Genomic DNA, 22,463 nt, shown 5'->3' on the forward strand with positions numbered 1-22,463 from the left:
AGCTGTTTGGGGGGGTCGAGGGTCATTTACACTCAAGAAGATGTATTTCATTGATCTGCGCCGTAGCTGTCGAGTCTTAATGTGTAAGGTGTCATTAGATGTACACATACTCGAGACGTAGTGCTGTGTTATAGCAACAGTGGAATCGCACGTGCTGCTTTTGCCATAGGTAATGGCTCTCTGCTCCATTATTGCTCGCCACTTCTCGGAACCCTCCATAGAATACTCGTGTCAAATCCTCCAGAACCTCTCTAAGCACAAGAGATTTAAAGCCGTGATCATTCCTCCTGAGGAGAAATACAAACGTCTGATTCCAGGCTGTTAATTTGCAAAGTGTCTGGTTGTTCACAGCACAGCCATGCTCTCCTCCCCTTAGTACCTGACATGCTTAGAGCTGCATAAACATTTACGCAGCAGTAATTTTTAAAGGCCCTCCATGGTGTCTTGTAAATCTGCTTGACTCTTTGATGCCTTATCTACAGTACTGCTGTGTGTATGTGTGTCATTGCCTGCCATGCAATCGGCATTGTATCATCTTTCCCTATAAAAGTTAGAATTATACACAAACATGTACATGTAGGCGAGCAGATATTAGTTTTTATTAAAGTAATTTGACGCTCAGTTTTGAGTGGTGGGTTTTTGGTGTGCCCTTACGCAATTATCCTCCTTCCACCTTTTTGTGTGATATATGATGCAGCCATTCTGAATGAGCACCTCAGTGATTTAAGCTTTAATACCTGGGGGGGGGGCAAACAAGGCTGTTATTGTGCCAGGATGCAGGTTGAATGTATAAATTCTGAGCATGCTTCACACTTATCTGCTTTCAACTTGTCTCTACAACACCTACCTTTTGCATTTTATGGTGCTTTGTGGAGACATTTGAATGGGAGTCATTCTAGGGTGTATTCTACTGCCCATCTAAGATCAACCAATATTTCTACTTCAAAATATTTGATTAGGTAAACTCAAAGTGGACTTGCACTGTATCCTTCTGTGGGGAAAGTCATCATCAGCCAGGTAATGTTTCAGACAACAGGAAATACTCAAGTATTACTCTTACAGGTGAGTAAAATGTTCTTTCATAGACTGAGCAAACCAAATGATTATGTCTTTGGAACGACAGCTCTCACTCAGGCGTGCAACCTGCTCAATAGATGTGTTAAATGTTGCTTATGTAAGCATGTGAGCGAGAGGGAAAGACGCTGGTGATTTACAAGCATGTGCGGGCTGCAGCAGGTCAAGGTAATAATCATAAATAAGAGGCTCAGGAGAGAAGGGGGACAAAGAGAGGCTGCATGAACATCATAACAAGTGGACAAGTTCAAATTCCTTTAGCCCGCATGTGTCGTAACTTAGAGAACATTTGTGTGAGACCACTGCTCTTAATGATCTTTACATCTCTTTTTCTACATGGTTTATGAAATGAACTGTCATCTAAATCGTGCACCAGACTTAAGACCCGAAGTTTATGTTCTGCTATGTAAAGTACATTGGTTAAACTTTCACAACCTGATAACAATTTGTATCCAGGTACAATGGAGCCTGCTAACGTGCAAATTTAGAATATTTTTCTTGGGTTCATTATTTTGAAGAATGCTTTAAAATAATGGAAAAGTATGTTCAGTACACATAACTAAATGACAACCTCTGATGTCAAACTGAATATTTTCCAAGATGTCCCTCGATCTTTGACATTTATTTTAGGAGACAAATTTTCCCATAGAAAATAATTGAGAAAGTGTAAACTTGTCCACTGCTAAAAGTAAAATAGAAAATTGTTAATGACAAAAGCGTAATGTGAAAGTGTAACTCATGTAACTCATGTTTATTGTTTTGTGTACACTACCACCTGGAGGCAGTTAAGAGCTCAAGAGTCAAATCTGTCATTCAAATGATGATAAAATTCAAAAGAGTACTATATCCTCTTCCTGTTTAAACACTATACAAACCATTAAAAACAAATCAAATCAAATTGTCATTGCTGGACTATATTCTGCAACGTGTACCAACTGAGATATTTAAATCGGCAATAATTACCACACAATCGCAATCATGCACAATACATGTTGCACAATGACACACTCAACCGCCCAGTCCATGTCACAGTATGCCACCACAGCTCTTGAGACAGGCTCGCCCTGTAAAACACACGCGTGTAGTTCTGATAGGATTGTGTACTTGTAGTGATATGTTTACCCATGCCGTTAGTTTACTTAGTTAGTTACTTAGTTTTTATCACGTTTCACCAGCTGCAATTTTTTACATCATCTAATGAGTACCTGGAGGGCAAATTAAAAGCTGTCCCATGTACATGCAAAACAAAGAGCATGTCTCGGTAGTCTATTGCTGAAAATCTGCATGCTGATCTTGCACTTTGTATGTTCTATAGTGTTTTTCAATGAAATCCTCTTTCCTAGCTTGGGAGTTGGGAAGAATTACAGCTTGGTGATCAATTACAGTGTTGACCTTTCACCCTGGCGTCACTCTGCACACGCCAAACTCGCTGCTTGGAACCACCCCCACCTCCAAACCAGATTACCAACGAAAAAAAAAAAGAAAAGTTTCAACTTTAAAAATTGAGGATTCATCAGTTCCGCCCCCGACATCTATTTTGGCAAGGTAATTGAGACCTCTAGTGAACGAAAGAGAAAATTACAATTTTGTCACAGCACTTGTTCAAGAAAACGGTTCAATTGGCGGCACTGACATCTGCTGGCATTTTATTCTAACTGCATTAAACAAAACGGAACACTCACTGAATGAATATGGAACCTATTAATTAATCAAACCATCCAATTATATTCTGTAGCGTTTGTTAGGGTCACAGAGGCCTTACTATGCTGACCTTGGGCAACATGGGGTAACTAGTTGCTAGGAAACCAAGAGATTAAAAACAACCATTCACACCTATGGAAAATTTAGAGCAGTTGTCACCAATCTTGATGATATTGAGAGCTAATTCTTCATTACTTTATTACTACCTTTTAGGGAATCACGAAATCTTTGTCCCTTCTAATTTGTGCTGTCATGCAAAAGATTACTTTCTTATTTTATAGTATTGGAGGAGAATGTATTAAGTATGACTTTTAAAATGAATATCAACTAACATATTCAGTATATCATACACGAATAGGGATGTGGATTGAGCTCCGGCAGTTACACAATTGGTGCTGTTCCTCTATCACCACAGGGCTTTATGGGACCGGTTTGGCTGGTTATATGAGATTTCAGCGGAACTGGAATATCAAGGGAGAACTTGCCCAGGCTTCAGTGTTTGTGTTCTTCAAGGGAACAACTGCTCGGACCGGTTTCCTGGGGTGGGGAGATGAAGGATGGGAGGGTGTAAGACAATCTCACTTGCAATACTTTTCTCTATGTGTCCATATCACTCAGTCTATCTCTGGAGCGTATGAGAAAAAAACAGGGGGAGCCGACTTTCTGAGGTGAGTTGTTGGATGGTGAGGTATTGCCTTTAAGGTCACACTTTGCGTCGGCCGGTGTGTAGCATTAGAGGAGATATCTGCTGTGGTGGTGTGAGGACAAGAAATGTTCATGCCCTCAATCGACATCAGCATGCATGCTCATTAGCTGCTCGTGTGTGCGCAGGGGAAGTGGTATCAGCGCCGGTATTGGCGCTTTTCCAACGTTATCGATATTGGGTGGTCACGGATTTCTGAACAGGGGAAGTCATATTACATTGTGACTGTTATTCCCCCTACCCCAGCATGCATCAGTGGTGAATGAGGTCCGAGTATCAAAACTTTTTAAAGCCATGGTAAGGATGGGACGTGTACTTTTGCTTGTGCTTGGTTGTGTATGTGTTAATGTGTGTTTGTGTGGGAGTGTGTGTATTTGCGTATGTGTTTGTCATCAGAAAGACAGACAGGTCTTCTCTTGCACCACAGAGATGGGCTTTTTGCCTGACATATCCTGACTTGTTGAGGAGGGAGTGTGAAGCTCTTTTATCTAAATGAAAGCCAATATTACCAGCTTGCATTTATGGCCAGCATATGATTAAAACCCAGAGACAAAATTATAGAGTCTATATTGAACCCCAGGTACTTAATACGTTTTCCCTCTTTTTTATCAAGGGTTAGGGTAAAAAAGATCTGAAAAAGGCTGTTTGTCCTCATTCGAAGCATTACAAGTAGCTCATAAAAATGACACATTAATTCATCTGACAATTATCCAGCTAGTGTCAAAATCATTTTGCAATTAAATTGGGGTCAAAAATAAGGGAATGATATGAATAATAAGGTTCTGAAATGATCATTCAAAGCATCTGAGTTTGCTGATCACATATTTCAACACAAAGCATGACTGTGAAAGCTAAAACTTCAAATAGAAGCTTCCTGTTTTTTATTTCATTTTGTTAAGCAATTTAGGTGCTTTCCCCCAAGGCACTACTAAAGGCTGTCATGCAATGCTGATTAAGCTTATCTGATCGTTTTAAACCTAGAATTAAAAGCAGTTTCACTCGGGGCTTACTTCAGTTCTGTTGGCTGCTTTGTCCACCATAACAGCTTATGCTGATGCACCATGTTTGCTTGGACCTCCGGGATTCACTTATATTCTGCTGACCTCTGAACCCTCGGATCCTACTATAATATAAAATCAACATGATGATTCAAAAAAACATCAAAAATATTCACAATCCCTCCTAGCCTTCAACAAAATGGGTCTGTTAAGTAGTGTTAGCATAATCTCACTGGGCGATATAAATAACATTGTATTGTGTAGTAAGTATAAATAACTTTTTCACTTTTGTAAAGATGTCGTGGCACTTGCTCTTCTGTGATTTGACTTATGCAGTACCATTTTGTAATCACATTCCTAATTGTCTTGCATTCGCAAAGGTCAAAACACTTTGTTAAATTGATTATGACTTCAGGACCTTGCAAAAGTCGCATTAACGGGGCACCAAAAGAGGGGCTTCACAAAAAGAAATCCCCCAAGCAACTCGGTCATTGGTGTCTTGTTCAAGGCCATCAAAGCAGTGTCGGCAAAATTAACAAGCACCTCTGCTGCAGGCACTGCCATCCTCCATTGTGCAACTTGAGTTAGACTACACCGAAAGATACAAGTCAAGTGTAAAAAAACACAGCAATGGCATGGAGATGCTGTCATATTCTCCCATCCATCCCGTCTTTGGTTATTCCCACGTGAAGACATCCCTCACACACACTCTGCTGACACATGCACATTCAGGAGCGGGTTAAGTTTTGTGCACTTGATACACAAAGTTCACATTGGCTTCCTCAGGTCTGGCAAGACCGGTCCAGCCAGTTTTACCAATCGTCAATATGAGAACTGAATTTGACAGCCAAAATGTGGTGCATTACATGCACACACAGGTGCATGACAAGGTCCTTGGGCGTAACGTTTTGTTATTTAATATTATAGCACATGCTAGAGTTGGAAATTGTAAAAAATGTCCAATTGATGAATTCATTTCATTTCCTATTGCTTATCCTGTTGCTTATTAATGGTGTTGGTTTGTAATACCTCAAAAGGTCATTCACCTTTCAATAGGGAGGTATTGCAGAAAAAGTGAGTCACTTGATGACGTAGGGGTACACTCACCACTCAGTGAGTGTATTTGAGTATATGATAAATGTTATATATCGTATGTCTATATATTGGTTGATAAGTATAATGGCCTAATAACACCCTGCTTCTGTTTTTCTGTTTCTTTTCAAGGTTTTCATCAACAATAGTGAGGCCTGAGCAGAAAAACACATGACTCCATAGGTCAGTCCCAACGTGTCGCTATATGCTTTATATCTGTAACGCCTTTAAATATAATAATCCTGCCTCTAGACTGACACTCGTAATTTGATGTGAGAACGATGGAGAGCTTCAATGAGCTGCTTCTTAAACTCAGGGAGGTCCATGAGCGAGAGCTTGAGGGTAAGAGGAAATAACAGATAATAATGGGTTGTTTTATTGATTTGGAAAAATGCATAATTGTTATTGTGCTGCTTCACTTCTCAGCGTGGCAGATGAAAGTGCAAGAACTGTCCAACAAAAAGGGCTGGTGAGTGAAGGCTTCAACCTCACACTTGAATAATCTGTAGACAAAATCTTGTTTCTAAGATTTATGACATTCAACATGAGCAGTCGATGAGTTGGGCCACAACAACTAAACTGTGCACTTCACCTGTTACATCTTGTCATGTTAAACACTTAAGGAAGTTCATGTTTGAACATGTTCAGTACACGGTCCAAAAAAGATTCTGTTTTATTCTTTTCTTACAAGTTGTGAACGGATTGTATTGTAGTGGAATTAAATAAGATAGATGCATGTAGACATTTTTTTCCAAAGAATTGAATACAATTAAATTTATGGTCCTTTCACATGCCCAAGTACATACAGAGCAATAAAATGCACCTACCGGGTGCAACCCGTCCAAGAAATTTGAAAGCAATGACCAACAGAGGGAGACAGAATGCGGATCGAGTCGTCCTATGAAAAGGAAAACATTAAGAGATGTTTAAGGAAGAAAAGTTACAATTCCCAATTAAGCGTGTGTGGGAGAGTGGAGTACCAATGCCACACTTTTGAAATTGTCTCGTTCGAAACTGAGCTCCAGTTCAAGTGTTTTTGGTTGTTGTTGTTGTTTTTTTAATACCTATACTAGATAAAGCCTTGGGCATAATGTATACTCTTTACATTTCATCCATACATACACATGAGTAATTAGCAATCTAGCTTTTGGCACACTTGCCTCGCCGTTCTGTGGTTCCTCCTACATTCCAGAAACATGCATGGTTTATTCAACTATTTCAATGTTTCCTATATGTTTTCAGTGATACAAAGCGAATGGAGGAGCTGTTCACCAAGAACCAGCAAATGAAGGAGCACCAGCGATTACTCACTGAAAACATCAAGACACTTGAAAACAGGTGCACACTTTTTAGTCACTTTTGAAAAGAGGTTTGAAAAAAAAAATATTCAACTTTAGATTCCATTTTTTATTTTCTCAATGTATTTTCTCAACATGCAGGCTGAGGGCAGGCCTGTGTGACAGATGTACCGTCACTCAAGAGGTGGCTAAAAGAAGACAGCGAGAGTTTGAAATGTCTCAGATGCAGACCATCCAGCACATCACACTGCTAGGTAGTCTTTCTCATTCATGGTGACCATGCCATCAACTTCTTTACTTGTTAACGTCTTTAAATTCTTGAGTCCTTCATGTCATATGAAAAAGATATGCATATAATGAGGTAGCATTTAGCCTTGTTTTGGCTCCAGGGTTCCCTCTACAGTTTTCATGCATTCCCTCTGTGTCATAGCTGGAGAGACCAATAACCTGAAAAAGGAAAACAGGAGTCTACGAGACGAGATTGATCATCTAAGAGAAGCACTAAAGTAAGTAGATGATAACAAGAAGAGAGCTCATTTAAGGTGCGAGCAACAGATTCAACAATGGCCCCTCATCATACAGCCGCACACCTGTGGAGGTCAAACCTGACATCTCTCCTGACTTTTCACCTTTATCTGGACCCATCTCCATGCCAACTAGCAGGGCCACTTCCGACCTGCCAGTAGATGGCAATGTTGCAGTGAAAACAGACACAAACCAAATGGCTGACGGTGAGATTGAAAATGACATGGCAGTAAGGGAAGGTTTTTTTTGTTTTCATGTAAATTATTCTTTTTTTTTTCTTTCTTGTTTCTTGACCTCACAGAACCTCACGAAGAGCTCAGACAACTGCAAGGAATAAGCAAGAGCCACTATGTAAGTTTCATTTTTACACTCTGTATAATTCCACACACATCTCTCTCGGATGCTATGTAAATGTTATTACTTGCATTTATTAAATGGGGGCTTGGCGGCTGTAGATGACCCCCCGTCCCATCAAATGGATCATCCCCTTCTTAGTCCTGCAAAGGGGGTAGATTCCCTAAAGTGTGATGATGGCGATTATTTGGACTGAGAAAGATTACAGCTGTGCCTGGAAGAACGGTCGCAACACAACAAGACTAATCACAGCTCATTTTCCTGCGTCGTCTATGTCGCTCAATTTCCTTTTTTTTCTGACTTATTTTATACAGAGCAGACAGAGATCATTTGGTCAACTTATATGACAGCCAGAGCATTCTGCTTTTCAGAAAGTCGGCCGGAAATACAATAAATACCCCAAATATGAAATGAAACTCACTGAAAGCAAAAAAGAATGAACTATTCATCTTTCTCTTTCCTTTAGGCTACTCCAACTTACACCTCACCATCCTGGAATACAGAAAACAATGTGGCACACGCCGAGAGGAGGTAATCATATCAATTCAATCTTACTGATTCACAGCATAAGTTATTACGTACTACTTGAGGAACATGGTCCGACGCCTTCTCCAAGTCCACAAAACGCATGTAAACTGGTGGGGCAAAGTCTTATGTGCCCTTCAGAGCCTGCTGAGAGAAGAATACTTTTCCACACTACCTGAGCAAAAACCACACTGCTCCTCCTGTATTTCTTGTATTAGCCGTAATAATACAACAAAATCAACTGTATTAATTAAGCTTGGGCATTCCTCTCATGGGTGATATCTTGCCTTAGATCTCTCAATGTGGGAGCCCTGGAACACCCAGTCCCCTGTCAAGCTCTTCCTCTGAGGATGTCCTCGTCCTCTCTCAATTCTGATGTGAATCCAACCAGACATACAATCAAAGCCCCCGTCCTCTGTCGTCCTCAACCAATCAAAAACAGCCCTGTTCCCTTCCCTTGGGCTCTACCGGAATCTTCTGCCTGGGCTTCAATGGCCGCTTCAGGCATAAACCTGGTGAGGCACCCATATCCCAAAACAAATCTCCCTCGATTTCCATGCTTGGTCCAAAGTAGCCAGCACATCAGCGTTTCCAGCAATCAAGATCATGTTTATGGGTCTCAGTGGCACAAGCATAGTGGCTTTCAAGGCCCCATGAAAGAACCAACTGTGGTATTTAGGTTGAAGAATCAATCCGAGCACACGGAGATTCCGGGTAAGTCTCAGGAGAAGGATATACAAACATCCAGCACCAAAAGGGTTTTGGGGGACGGCTTCCAAGATCTCTGCGAGGGTCCTCTAGATCTGTCGGACAGAGGAAAGTTGAAACCCGGCCAAACAACGAAACATGAACCGTTTTTGTCCCCACAAGAGGGTGAGGGTGTAAACAAGAGAATTGACAAGGAATTGATGCAGAGTCTTCCCATTCATGATCAAGCCGCATCACCTCCCACTTCTCGATCTTTGGCGCCATCCTTAGTTATGGTCACGCATCAAGAAGAAGCTACGCGAGAAAAACACGAGGTACCTTCACCAGTCAGTGAACGATGACAAGAGTGCAAAAGAGAACACGTGGAGATCATCTGGTCTGTCATGTATTGGTCTTACCCAGCAGGTGGTAAAAGAAAATGTGGAGCAGAAAAAAGAGGCCGCTGGAAAGACAGAGCCAAGCAATGGAAAGAAGGTCCCTGCCCTCACAATATCATTACGGCCAGGTAACCGCTATTCATATGACAAAAGTGTGTCAGAATCCATGTGAAGAAGGTCTCTAACGCAGTTCTGTCTTGTTTTTCTGTCACAGTAGTGGTGCTGGAGAGTATCAATTACACTCAAATACAAGACTCCCCACCAACAAACGGCAAGGTAAGGTGCTGACACCGGTCATTTTTTATATGAAAAGAAGTTGAGGGGCACCAGCTACATATGAGGAAACTCACGCACGACTTTTGTAGTGGATTTCAAGTCTTATTAAGGGCTATGTGTGAGTGGGGACAAGGATCGATTGTCCACTCCTAACCATTGCACGATTTTCTGGCATGCTCGTGTGAATGGCACAGAGTTGAGACAATTCCAAAATTCTGAGCTTTCTCCCATCACTGTCTCTTGCATTGTGTAGCCTACTGAACATGAATGCACAAGCATCAACAACAGCAACAAAAGGCACTTTGTTTTGTTGTTTACCTTGTTTCGGCTAGAAACATGTTCACCAACAAATTTTGTAACAATTTTGTAAAATTCTTCTGCCTCATCACAGTCACCACCACCAAAAGTCGAGCCAGGAGGCTCAGAGGAACAGGTGGAGGAGGAGGTGGAGGAAGAGGAGGAAGAAGAGAAGCAAGATGAAGAAGAGGAGGAGGAAGAGGAGGAGGAGGAAGAAGAGGACAACATATCAGAACAGGAGACCCGCCACAGCTATAAGAGGAAGAAATCATTTGCTGATACAGAAATGGACCAAGACTCAGACACAGACTGTAAGCATCAGTTCAAATGTTTAAGTAAGTTTATCGTTCATACCGATTTTTAAATGCTCTTCTTTTTTCCTCACAGTCATGGCCAAAGCAAAACAGGTCAAGATCACAGTGAGAGCTCCAGAGGCCTCCAGCTGACTGGAGTGGACATGAGCAATATCACATAAGAAAAAAAAAAAGAACTCACAATACAGTAATGACCCAAGATTTTACTCAGAATCGGGGATTCAAAAACATATCGTATCATCTCTTATGTCTTGAAATGTATTTTCAAAATAAAAAACTTCAAATGGAGACTGTCCAACATGTAAATGCTGAGACAGACTCTTGGCCAGACAGAATGCCCAATAAATAAATAAATACATAAATAAATAAATAAGCATAAAGCTTCTTAAAAGCATTCCATGCAAACCTTCCCCTAATCACTGAGCAATACCGCTTATGACATCAGAGAATGTCAATCCCCAAGTGTCTCAAGCTCTCCGGAGATGCTTACAAATTCTTCCCATGTGACTTACTGCGGCTTGTTTTCTCAATGCCCGAAAACACGAATGACACCAGCCATGTAATGTATGCAAGACTATCCTGTCAAAGCAACTTTCATTGTGAGGTGAACGGTTGCAAAGAGGCTGCTCTTCACTTGTCAATTCTACAAGTAGATATTATATTGAATTCACACCAGTGCAGGAAGTGGTGTGATATCTGATCTCTGTCTATTAAATACACTTAAATGAAAATGGGCTTTATCAAACATTGCACATGCAGTCTACTAATTCACCCGCAGATGACTATCTTGCTTTAGGTTTCCTTAGTATTTAGTGTATGTCATACAGTAATGATAAATAATAATTATTTTCCACATTTGGCTAAGTCGCAACTAACCTAGAGTTGTAGTATGTATCAGGTGCTTTCGGACTCGCTCGCCGAGTCTCAGTACATAGTGTCATTTTGTTTATGAAACATGTTTGTAATTATTTCACTTTCCTGGCAGTGGTGTCACCACTTGGATATTTTTACCATAACGTCCCCCTCCTGCTGCCTTTAGATACTTAAGTGGCCCAACAAAAGGGAAAAAATGAGTAAAACAACTTCCTCTTCCTCTTTTTCATTTTGAAAATGCACATATTTTGCAACTACTAAGTTTCCACTTACAGCTGTGACAGCATCTGTTCATGCGGAAGGGTGCGTGTGATAAAACTACAGTTACGATGTTGGTTTAATAATAGACTGCTGCAAAGTCACTGTGGTGCTTGTCCACCTCGGCAATGCTCAGTTAATTCCGTGTCATAGGTAATTCCATAAAAGTAGTTATTAATTTTAATTTCAATAACATTTGCACTTTTGGACTTTATTTTTGTATTCATGTCCACTTCATTGTAGCCTTTTTGTGAGCAACCATGATCCGATCTGGTCATCTTTCCATTATGCGGATAAACAGTCAAATATTTTGCTGTTATATATCAGATCATTAAAGATATTTTGTAAACTAACAGTCGTTTGTTGATCTGTCTACCATGATTGTCAATTAGGACTGCTATTAGGTTGCTGTTATATTTTTTTGTTACCAGAAATGCAACATGTAATGTGGGAATGACAGTTGGCAAAAAGAAGCAACAGCCCACTTCACATTTTGGGAAAGGGATTATGCAAAGTCTTGGGGTGTATTGATCTTTGATCATCAAGTTTTTCAACTGGTCGAGCAACTTTGATGATCATCTCTGTGCTTAGCCTCATCAGGACTTTTGGTTCCTTAAAAATGTTATCCAGAGGAACTGAGTCCAAAGTGACTATCATTGGATTATTTGGGGTCAATGTTGATGCCTGTCCCAGCCGTCATCAGGCAGTAGGCAGTGAATTAATTAGTCCTTTCAAGTCCTTATATGTGGTGGCAATGGTTGACAATAGTACTTGGAGTCAACAGCTGCAGGGTCACAATTCTTTATCCCTTGACTCATCATTGTCCCAAAATTTTAAAACTCTTACATTTAACCTTTTACTGCTTCCCCCCTTCCTCTTCATTCCTCTCATCCAATTTACATTCTATCCACATCCCCACAATTCACCCACATCGCCGCCCTCCTCCCCCCTGCTAGGTTTCAGCGGAATTTCTAATCCTGGTTGCTGATTAAGGATTATGTTTTGAAATCTGGTGGTTTTCTCTTGAGCATCATTGGTGAGCCGCCTCCCACAACAGACTGAACTCATAGACAGCTGTCAAGGAATTATTTGGACAGAAAGAATTCCTGACAAATATTTCCTTCAATTCAATGGTTTATTTCAAGATTGAAAGATATAATAAATAAATGAATGAATAATATACATATATACACCAATTCATGTCAAATATTTAATTCAATTCAATGGTTTATTTCAAGATTAAAAAATATAATAAATAAATGAAGAAATAATATACATATATACACCAATTTGTCAAATATTTCATTCAATTCAATGGTTTATTTCAAGATTGAAAGATATAATAAATAAAGACATAATATACATATATACACCAATTTATGTCAAATGTCACTTAGCATACTTTCCACACGCGTCAAGTGCAAAAGCAATCGCAAACCTTTAAAAATGCAAATGTATTGAGTTTAAAATCGCTGAACTGTACTTAGGTTGTGAATCTTCAGTCATTTCCCACACTTTGAGATGTATTGCCAATGCAACTCCAAGATCAACAAGTTTTTGTCAACATTTTATTTCAAATAAGCAGTAATCAATCACTTTCAACTTGTTTCCATGGTTTACTGACAAAAGGACAATGAGGATTGAGCTAGAGAGAGTGGAAGTCCTTTTAGAGAAGCCTGATACAGTATATACACTGTAGGGAGGAAAGATGTTGGCGTTGGAGAGGAGGATGCAGAATATTCAGTAGGTGCAAGAAGACAGAAAGGATGACGCATTTGGAGCGACTTCCAAAGGCGTCAAAACAATTGACTAAAAAAGACCACTGAGCTCTCTTACGTTTGAAACATTTTTATTTACAATTCTAGTAAAAGCGAATACTGAAAAACAAAGTTGTGCTTTAAATGTAAAGAGGGGAAGAGTGCAAAAGTGATAGGTTCAAAGTTCCGGTTCCCCTTTTCCTCGGCTCGCTCAAGCTTAACAGCACACTCACAACTTCCTCGTCCAAGTCGCAGACGCGTTGCTGCGCTCCTCATCTTGAAGCGCATTCGCAAAAAATGGAAGCGATTTGACCGAAATGAGGAATAATTTCAGCCACGGGACTCTGGCAGAAGAATCACTATCTTGTTAAACTCATCGTCGTAGGAGTACTTGGTTAAAGCGACGGTGAGTTTGTTGTAGTTTTAAGTATTGTGACGTCACTGTTTAGCAAAAATGTCTTCAAAAATAAAATTATAAATATTCTCAATCATTAATTGTGATCATTAACACATGGGGTGATTTAACAAAATATTAGTGTGCGCATACCTGAAAGATGCTATTGCAATTTTAAATATTTATTTTCTGATAAAAGACAAGTTGAAAATACATTCCAAAATACACTAACTGAGTGATTCTAGCACTGTTTCAATGTGAAGTCACTAATGAATAAATATCATGCCCTAGGGTATCATAGTTATGTATGAATGCACTATCCTATTCATATCTGCTTTATCTTTGGATGATTACTCTTTGAAAATACTTTATGTAGACTATATTCAATTAAAATAGGAGAGTTCTTCTGTATGTTACACAAACTCTTTTTAAAAATGCCAACATTACATCATACCCCAACCCATAAATCGTCTATAGTCAAAACTATAAAATTCCAGGCAAAGTTCAATAACCTACAATTCTCCGAAATGAATTGTTTTATATTTAAGAGGCTGTGGCCTCATTCACTTGTCAATTTTGGAGATTGAATTGATATGGTGTCTTCTTGTAAAATTGTTTTTGTATTTTTATTTTGACAGAAGAACTGAACTGAACTGAATTTATTTTTATTCAATTTTAACAGAACATTTTAAACCAGATCTCTAACAGAAATTTAACTGAATTTATAGCATTTTTTTTCAGTATACATTTGCTTTCCATGACGATCTGATTTAAACTTCCTTTTTGTAAAAAAAAAAAAAAAAAAAGAAAAGTGCAACAATCAATTATAAGAACATTCATGTATACTGTATGTATTAAGATGAGAGATTGAGATGACTATGCATAAAACAATTTGACACCCCTTGTCTATGGGGTTATGCGTTGTAGTTGTTGGTTTGAAGAAAAGGAAGCTCAATGACTTTCTCAATTAGATTGCAACCAACTGAATGTTCAGTTCAAGTCCAGCATCAAAACGCAAGTTTGCTGCCCCACATGACTTGTAATAGAACACAAAACATAAAATGAAAAATAGTGAAGTTACACCTAACATTTGCATGAAATTTTTTTTAGGCAGGCCATGATCTTAAACGTACTCTGTATCTGCGCATGGCTTCCTGTGCTGTTGTTTTCCATGCTAGTTAACTGGGTTCCGCACATAACATCGAAATCCCATATTTTGGGACTGTATTACGTTTTTTTTAAATGCATTGTTTACTCCGAGGCTCTAATTAATGATCTAATTTAATTCTTCTCAAAGTAGAACGTGGGCTCTGTCCAGCGATACGCAAAATATCCAGTAATTAAATCTTCAAACTGTGTATAATATTACAGTAACATATATTGTTAACTTCAACTGTTTAAACTGTCATATGTTTGGCCTGATCAAAAATGTACATATCACCTCTTCACCCCTGTAGGTTCATTTCAAGTTCATTTAATTTCTCACATGAAATTCTTTCCTTTCTTTTTTGCCTTCACCTGAGTATCCTCTTGTATCATTTTCACACTTCCTCTTCCTTGTTTACCATGCTTACCAAGTTCAATAGGGTAATACCATAAAGTTATGCTCCACTCTCAAATTTTAACAATACAAGTGCTAAAATAATCTCACCACTATGGTTAGTGAAATGACAAAACACTCAGTCTTAACTTTAATGATGAAAGTGAAATGAGATGTTTTCTTATGCACAAAATTATCATACATAAAGAATCTCTTTCATATATCAGCCAACCCTTTCACAACAAAACTACAAGCAAATATTGCATAGGTCTTCAATGGCATCTAAAAGCTGTATCTCCTTCTCAACCACCAGGACATCACCATGGGTTGTGTGAGCTCAAAGAAGGATCGGGAGAATCTTCGGAAAGGGAGCAGTGAGATCCAGAAAAGTGCACAAACAACCCACTACGTCAAAGATCCCACAGCGGGAAATTCTAAAATGGTAAGCAATCACTGTGTAAGGAATGTGGAGCAATGTAGCACAAAGATTTCTTCCATCTAATCCATTTGAAACAAAGTATTTTTTACAATCCTTTTACAATTGAAAAACTCAAACCAACCGAAAGTGTAACAAACCTTTGATCGGTGATAACCTCTTATCCTCTTCTTTTCCTTAAAGAAGTATGTCGTACTTTCCCCCTTCAATTTTAAACAGTTCCCAGATGTCATAGCATGTTTGTGACATGCTTTTGACAAAATAATACTCGATAAACAAAACAGAACATTTTATACATTACAATTTTTTGCCATTTTGAAAGTGTGGCATGTCTCTGTGAATGAATGATTTGTTTGATTGTTGTACTGCAAAATTAAGAATGGGAAGATCTATGTGCAGCCAATTTGCATATTGTAAGGACTTGGATGTGTGTCATGGGTAGAAGTGCACTGCTGCTATCTACTTCGTATTAAGTGGTTCCTCTGGCCATTGCTTCCTGTCTTTCACCCAAAGTGGAGAAATAAGAATTGACGAAAGCAGAAGCAGAGCGTCAAAATGGCAGCAGATGCGTGATTGAATTCTCACTATTAAGCAACACCCAAGATCAGTCAACCTGTAGATGCAGCAAGATATAGCACACACAGCTAGTTTTACTTCTACAAGTCCTTCCTGTCTGTCAAATAAGTACTTCAACTTGCAAAAGGATGTCGTGTAATGTCATGTATAATGTTGTTAACATCCAAGTTTTGATTTGTCATTTTTTTTTTTGATCCACAGAGCAAACCGCCATCCAGTGCAAATATAACAGATGGTTCGTATCTCTGTCTCTTCAATTCTTCTGCTTTATTGTCAACCTCGGCTACTTGTACTTGCATCATCTGCAATGTATCACATTGCCCTTATGCAACGTTGCTCAGCATCATGTAGAGCAATACACACAAGTAAGAAGAGAATTAGTTTAGGCTAAACTAATTCACTAAACACTTGAGTGCAAGCTGTTTTCTGTTCAAGCTTTTTTTATCCGATGGACATGATGGACATTGCAAATCTAAGAATCGATATTCATCCATAAGCACTGTAATTATACATGGTTAAAGATGTTTTGTCTCTTTTCCCCATATTTACATAGGAGACATTGCTATTGCACTTTACGATTATGATGCCATTCATGATGGAGACCTGGGCTTCAAGAAGGGGGACAAACTTAAAATTTTGGAGGAGTGAGTAGGAGAATCACCCGTGACGTAGCTTTTCTTTCTTGTTGGATTGTTGATAGAAGTTAAAGTAAATGCAAAAATGAGTTTTTGCAACATCCATTCTATATTTACATAGAATGTAAATATTTAATATAAAAATAAATGTTTTCATTTATATCTAAAATATAAATATTTTAATATTTAAGACACCACTACTATGCCATAAAATCTGCGGTTTTCTCTGTCTATAGATCAGGGGAGTGGTGGCGAGCCATGTCAATCAGTACAGGTCAAGAAGGCTTCATCCCCAGCAATTATGTTGGTAAAGACACCCTGGAGGCAGAGGAGTAAGTAGACTTACACAAGTAATGAAATTACCTGAATACAGCAATAACCTTAAAATTATTAAAATAAGAAGAGAAGCGTGTCTGTTTGTCAAATCGTGGTTTGTCTCACTTTGCGTCGTAAAATCATAAAACGTCTGTCCTCTCAAGTCTAAATAAATCAACTAATGCATTTCTTGTTCTGTATTGCTCTGTATTTTTCATGGGAGTGCTGCACAAATGTGATTTTTAATTTAACCTGGCAGTTGAGGAAAATAGAAGCACAAAACACAGCTTGAAAGGAAAGAGCACCTTGTTTTGGACTGACATGTGGTTTCTGCTCTAATGGTTGTTTCCTGTTGTTGAGGTGGTTTTTTAAGGGAGTGAGCAGGAGAGATGCCGAGAGGCAGCTTCTGGCCCCTGGAAACAAAGTAGGATCGTTTATGATTCGAGACAGTGAGTCCAACAAAGGTGAGTCAAGTATAAACTATTCATAACTTAGTAGAGCCCAACTTGTTTTCGTATAAATTGTGCCAAATTGTGATAGTTAACTTTTGAACATTTCGTCATTAAGGGAGTCATTGTTTTTTTTGTTTTTTTCCCACAATTCAAAGCAGTCCCCAAGTATCCTAACGTGTTCGTGTAATGCTTTGAAAACCTTTAGGATCAAGAATTACTGAGTATTTATAAGCTTTGCCCGTTTTGATGGACCAGTCCATTGTTCACCCCATATCCAATTGAAGAAGTGTTTTTTTTTATTTTTTATTGCTCACAGTAGTGTAAAAATTCCAGATATATTAACATACTATACGTACGTACAGACAGTATTCTCGAACTGTAATTTTGAAAACAGATACGATTGAGGAAGTACACAAGTCCAGTTTATTCAGTGCGCAAACAAAGCAATATAAAATATGACCGTTATAAAAAGTAGAGAACAAAAAAACAATTATTCTTTCTTGTTTTGCAAGAAACAACTGTCTGCTATTAGCGCGCTTGCTCCATTTTGCTGCTCGTTTATTATTTGGGTTATTTGCTTATTACTCATTCGTTGCTCTTGTCTGTTCGTTTTTACTCTTTGTGCTATTTGATGTGAGTGTTGTGTACTGTCTAGTCACCGTGGGACGGTGGGAAACGTAATTTCGATCTCTTTGTGTGCCTGGCATGTGAAGAAATTGACAATAAAGCGGACTTTGACTTTTTGACTTTGAAAGGTTCATATGTAAATAATTGACACAAGTCGAGATCACAGTAACACTTGGTACGTGTATGCTTGTACATAAATGAAAAGGTGATTTTTCAGCAGTGATTTATTGGCTCTACTCAAAGTGGTCGTACATGTGCCAGGAAAGTGACTAATATGAAAAAAAGTTTAATTGAACATCTCTCTCTCTTTAACCACAGGAAGCTTCTCCCTGTCCGTCAGGGACAGTGATGGCCCATCTGGTGACACTGTTAAACATTATAAGATCCGTATGCTGGACAATGGAGGATTTTACATCTCTCCCCGCATTACGTTCAGCACCCTGCAGGACCTGGTCAAGCATTATAAGAGTGAGTGTGACTTGGCTCAACTTGATGAGCTAGACCTAAACGCAGAAGTCATCTGGATAGTCTTGTAGATTTGTGATTCACCGCAATGTGTTTTTTTTTATTCCCTCCAGAGCAAGGTGATGGCCTTTGCCAACCCCTGACCAACCCTTGCCTGAGTCCTAAACCAGAGAAGCCCTGGGAGAAAGACGCCTGGGAGATCCAAAGGTCATCACTTAAACTGGAGAAAAGGCTCGGTGCTGGCCAGTTTGGAGAAGTCTGGCTGGGTATGATGCATTTGAGCATCTTTCCCACTCTGCTAGTGGGTTGCATTTGAATATCTTGCGTTTTGCTTTCAGCGACATACAACAAACACACCAAGGTAGCAGTGAAGACCATGAAACCTGGGAGCATGTCGGTAGAAGCCTTTATGGCTGAGGCCAATCTGATGAAGACCTTACAGCATGACAAACTGGTGCGACTCCATGCTGTGGTCACCAAGGAAGAGCCCATTTATATTATCACAGAATTAATGGAAAAAGGTAAGATATGTGCACAAAACAGCTTGTGATAAAGGCTGGTGATGAAGATAACCAAAGACTACAGATATAGTTTAAATTATATTGGAATTCAAATTTCATTAAATTATATCTGAATTCAAATTTTGCATTTACATTGTGAACTACTGCTGCGGTGTCACATTTCTTCATCACAATGCTTTGTATGTTCGCAAAGCACTCTAACGCCCGTGCATTACTTTCAGAGCGGATGTTTGGAGAGAAAGAGTGTGCTATTGTTATACATAAAAATTAAGATTCAAGGATGACGCAATACTGCTGAGCAAGCCAACATTACATGCAACAACTCATTTTGTGGATTATTTTTTCTCGCACAAAAATCAACTGACTCAATTTTTTAATATGACTGACGGACTGTATTTGTTCAGCGTGGCATTCTAAATTCGCAAGAAAATGTCGGCACTATGTATAAAGTAAAACACGTCAAGCGCAACTATGCCATGTCTGCCATCTAGCGGTGAGTTGTGATACAGTCGACCACCTTCTCATACTCTTGTTTAGACACCTATGCAGTCAGTTTTTTTTTTTTTCTTTTTAAATATTTGACTCATTGTAGTGCATGGGGGAATAAAATACAAAATTGAAAATGTTCTCTTCACTACCAATGAAAGCCCAACATGCATTTTTCTGTGCTCATGCATACAGGTAGTTTATTAGACTTCCTCAAGAGTGATGAAGGCAGTCGCATCCCACTTGCCAAGCTCATCGACTTCTCTGCCCAGGTAAGAATCTCTCTATCACATCACGATCTTTAACCGTTATCTTTAATCATTGAAGCACATCCACAGGTGCATATGTTCATAAACCAGAGAATTTATGTTATCCATGTTGTACAAAAAGTATTTGTTTCGGATTAGTTGAGCCATACACATGATGAGACCAAAGTAAGGCATCAAAGTGCTATTGCAAACATAATTTGATCTGATTTGTAGAAAAATCCATACCATTTAGCTTTTAATGTCTTATTCACTCGTAATGTCAACTGTGCTTATTTTCATCAGTTCTCCGCTCCAAACATGGAAGATTATGATCAAATATTTGTGACATCTGTGTGTATATACGTGCGTTAATATTGATTTATTCGTGTTGGTCCTAGCCAATTTAATTAAGTTGTGCTATAACAGCCCTCTTTGTTACTGAACAACTTTTTTATTTGCCAATGACAAATAAGTAGTTTAGTACATAAGAATAGTTTTGTCACACTGAAATGCAAAAATAATCCCAATTTAAAAATGTACATGAAAAAAAAAACTATTTTTTTTCCAGAAAAAAAAGCTTATTCTGATCATTTTATGGCATTATTGTCAGAGTATGTATTTATTTTTAATGTAGTCCCAATAGTCCTTTGAAGTTTTGTTTTGATTCTTGGCTAATCCCCAGACAGCAAACTATACGATAACACTTTGTGGAATATTGTATCACTGCCGTAGGAAACCAGCAAAAGGGTGCCAAACAGAAACTGACCAATGTGTTCTGAACTGAACGATTTCCCATTTTCATGATTTTGTCACACCGACTGCGAGGAATTACCTTCTTACTCCATTACTGTGACTTGTTTATCCATAGATAGCAGAGGGTATGGCCTTCATTGAGCAGAGGAACTACATCCACCGAGACTTGAGGGCCGCCAACATTCTGGTCAATAAGGCTTTAGTATGCAAAATCGCTGACTTTGGCCTCGCTCGCATCATTGAAGACAATGAATACACAGCAAGGGAAGGTACGACAGTATTGTTTAATTTGCTCTTAATTTAACTGGGAACAGAAGAAAGTAACGGACCAGGCGCAGCCATGGTTTCTAAATTTAAAGAAGAGAGATTTGTGAACTGGCTGAATGTTTACAACTATTCTATGTGAAGATGTGTGGAATGCAAACTTAAATACTATTTTATGGTTCATCAGGAGCAAGATTTCCCATTAAGTGGACAGCACCTGAAGCTATCAACTACGGCTGTTTCACTATTAAGTCAGATGTCTGGTCTTTTGGCATTTTGCTGACTGAGGTCATCGGTTATGGACGTACACCGTACCCAGGTAACAACTTCAATATTGATGCAATATACAGTGCTCCCTCGCACTATAACAATTCAAGTCACTACTATCCAGTATATCACCAAATGTGTAGTTTTGTCTCTTTTGGTATTTCGAGATTTCCTTCGCAAAACATTCTCCAGGAGATCATCGTAATACCTCTCAATGTTCAAGAGGCTATTTATCAAATTGATTTTATTTTTAGGGATGACAAACCCAGAGGTGATCCGTTCACTGGAGAAAGGCTATCGAATGCAGCGTCAGGACAGTTGTCCCAAGGAACTCTATGACATCATGCTAGAGTGTTGGAAGAACAAACCAGATGACCGTCCAACCTTTGACTACCTAAAGAGCGTCCTGGAGGATTTCTACACAGCCACAGAGAGCCAGTACCAGCAGCAACCGTGACTCACATTCATCATTTTTTGGGTCCGTTTCATGATGTAATATTTGTACAAAAGTGTTTTAGTATTTTCCTGTATCCTCTGTCAATCCATCTGTATTTCTCAATAGCTTGATGTCTCAGCCAGCTGTGGGCAAAACATTTTTAAATAAAAAAGCGCAATTTTAATGATTAACAATTAACAATTTCCTGACATTTTGTTGTCAGAAGTCTAAAGAATTTCCACTATTTGCACAAATTGTCAGTAGATTAGAGTTGTATGTCGGAGTATGAATTGCAAAAAAAAAAGTCGTGGAGACTCAAGGATAGCTGCTTAATCCAAATTTGAGAAAGAATGATTGAATGACCACTTTTATTAAGGACTTTCAAAATGTCTTGGTATTTGTGCCTTTAAATTATGTTTTGCTTTCTTTTATGTGAGATATCCATGAATGTTTTTTTTGTTTTTTGTTTTGATTTAGTCATTTATTCTGTGAAGAAAGGAAAGCTCAGTTACGTATTAGCCTTCATTTTGCTCTTTGGAAAAATAACTTATACTTACATGTAAAAATCTGCCTTAAAGAATTGCTCACATAAAAGCAAAACAACTTCTCAATGGTCTTTTTGGAATGTTTGTCAAGAAGTGATGAATGACATTAATTATGTTGATTCCATACCTAGACTCGAGAGTCCAGATTATTATTATTATTTTTTTTAACCTAAAGTCCCTTTGCTTGTTTCGTTTGTGGCAATTCAACAAATATTGACACTTTTAAAATAAAATATTTTAATATTTAAGATACATGTATTTGTCTCGGTGAGTGATTCCAAAAGAAATGCTTTTTTCATGCTATATGCGGGTCCATTGTAATGAATGAGTCACATCCACATTGCATTGTAATCCTACCAAAAATATAAAATGC

At 38.7% G+C, this 22,463-nt stretch overlaps 2 protein-coding genes across 5 annotated transcripts; both read left to right on the forward strand.

The window, feature by feature from the left end:
- Window positions 1–3,365: 3,365 nt before the first annotated feature.
- rbbp8nl (RBBP8 N-terminal like) lies at window positions 3,366–10,418 on the forward strand. 4 transcript variants are annotated; one of them, XM_085906502.1, is made up of 15 exons: window positions 3,366–3,443; window positions 5,701–5,751; window positions 5,821–5,910; window positions 5,995–6,037; window positions 6,811–6,906; window positions 7,008–7,120; window positions 7,297–7,372; window positions 7,449–7,597; window positions 7,693–7,742; window positions 8,212–8,276; window positions 8,563–9,292; window positions 9,381–9,483; window positions 9,570–9,631; window positions 10,023–10,239; window positions 10,316–10,418. In XM_085906502.1, the coding sequence occupies exons 3-15, from the start codon at window positions 5,850–5,852 to the stop codon at window positions 10,372–10,374; spliced, it is 1,824 nt and encodes a 607-aa protein (XP_085762628.1). In that variant the 5' UTR covers window positions 3,366–3,443; window positions 5,701–5,751; window positions 5,821–5,849; the 3' UTR covers window positions 10,375–10,418. The 4 variants fall into 4 exon arrangements, with proteins under 4 accessions (XP_085762628.1, XP_085762649.1, XP_085762639.1 ...); XM_085906523.1 differs by having other exon boundaries at window positions 9,573–9,631; XM_085906513.1 differs by having other exon boundaries at window positions 9,384–9,483.
- A 2,953-nt stretch (window positions 10,419–13,371) lies between these two features.
- Window positions 13,372–22,344, forward strand: hck (HCK proto-oncogene, Src family tyrosine kinase). The gene is made up of 13 exons (XM_085906540.1): window positions 13,372–13,536; window positions 15,378–15,506; window positions 16,278–16,311; window positions 16,630–16,720; window positions 16,948–17,043; window positions 17,387–17,490; window positions 18,424–18,573; window positions 18,684–18,836; window positions 18,909–19,091; window positions 19,773–19,849; window positions 20,694–20,847; window positions 21,030–21,161; window positions 21,364–22,344. Exons 2-13 carry the CDS (start codon window positions 15,387–15,389, stop codon window positions 21,564–21,566), a joined length of 1,497 nt encoding a protein of 498 aa, XP_085762666.1. The 5' UTR covers window positions 13,372–13,536; window positions 15,378–15,386; the 3' UTR covers window positions 21,567–22,344.
- Window positions 22,345–22,463: the final 119 nt, after the last annotated feature.

The sequence above is a fragment of the Syngnathus leptorhynchus genome, chromosome 1 (assembly GCF_054491065.1).
Source record: "Syngnathus leptorhynchus isolate UIUO chromosome 1, UIUO_Slep, whole genome shotgun sequence".
NCBI lineage: Eukaryota > Metazoa > Chordata > Actinopteri > Syngnathiformes > Syngnathidae > Syngnathus > Syngnathus leptorhynchus.

What these genes read in the sequence shown, in the direction of transcription:
- hck (XM_085906540.1), top strand. Translation starts at nt 15,387, where the DNA reads ATGGGTTGTGTGAGCTCAAAGAAGGATCGGGAGAATCTTCGGAAAGGG. An exon ending in CACAGAATTAATGGAAAAAG is followed by an intron (nt 19,092 to 19,772) that starts GTAAGATATGTG and finishes TCATGCATACAG; the next exon opens with GTAGTTTATTAGACTTCCTC. An exon ending in TGGACGTACACCGTACCCAG is followed by an intron (nt 21,162 to 21,363) that starts GTAACAACTTCA and finishes TTTTATTTTTAG; the next exon opens with GGATGACAAACCCAGAGGTG.
- rbbp8nl (XM_085906502.1), top strand. Translation starts at nt 5,850, where the DNA reads ATGGAGAGCTTCAATGAGCTGCTTCTTAAACTCAGGGAGGTCCATGAG. An exon ending in GTGGCACACGCCGAGAGGAG is followed by an intron (nt 8,277 to 8,562) that starts GTAATCATATCA and finishes ATCTTGCCTTAG; the next exon opens with ATCTCTCAATGTGGGAGCCC. An exon ending in CACAATATCATTACGGCCAG is followed by an intron (nt 9,484 to 9,569) that starts GTAACCGCTATT and finishes TTTCTGTCACAG; the next exon opens with TAGTGGTGCTGGAGAGTATC.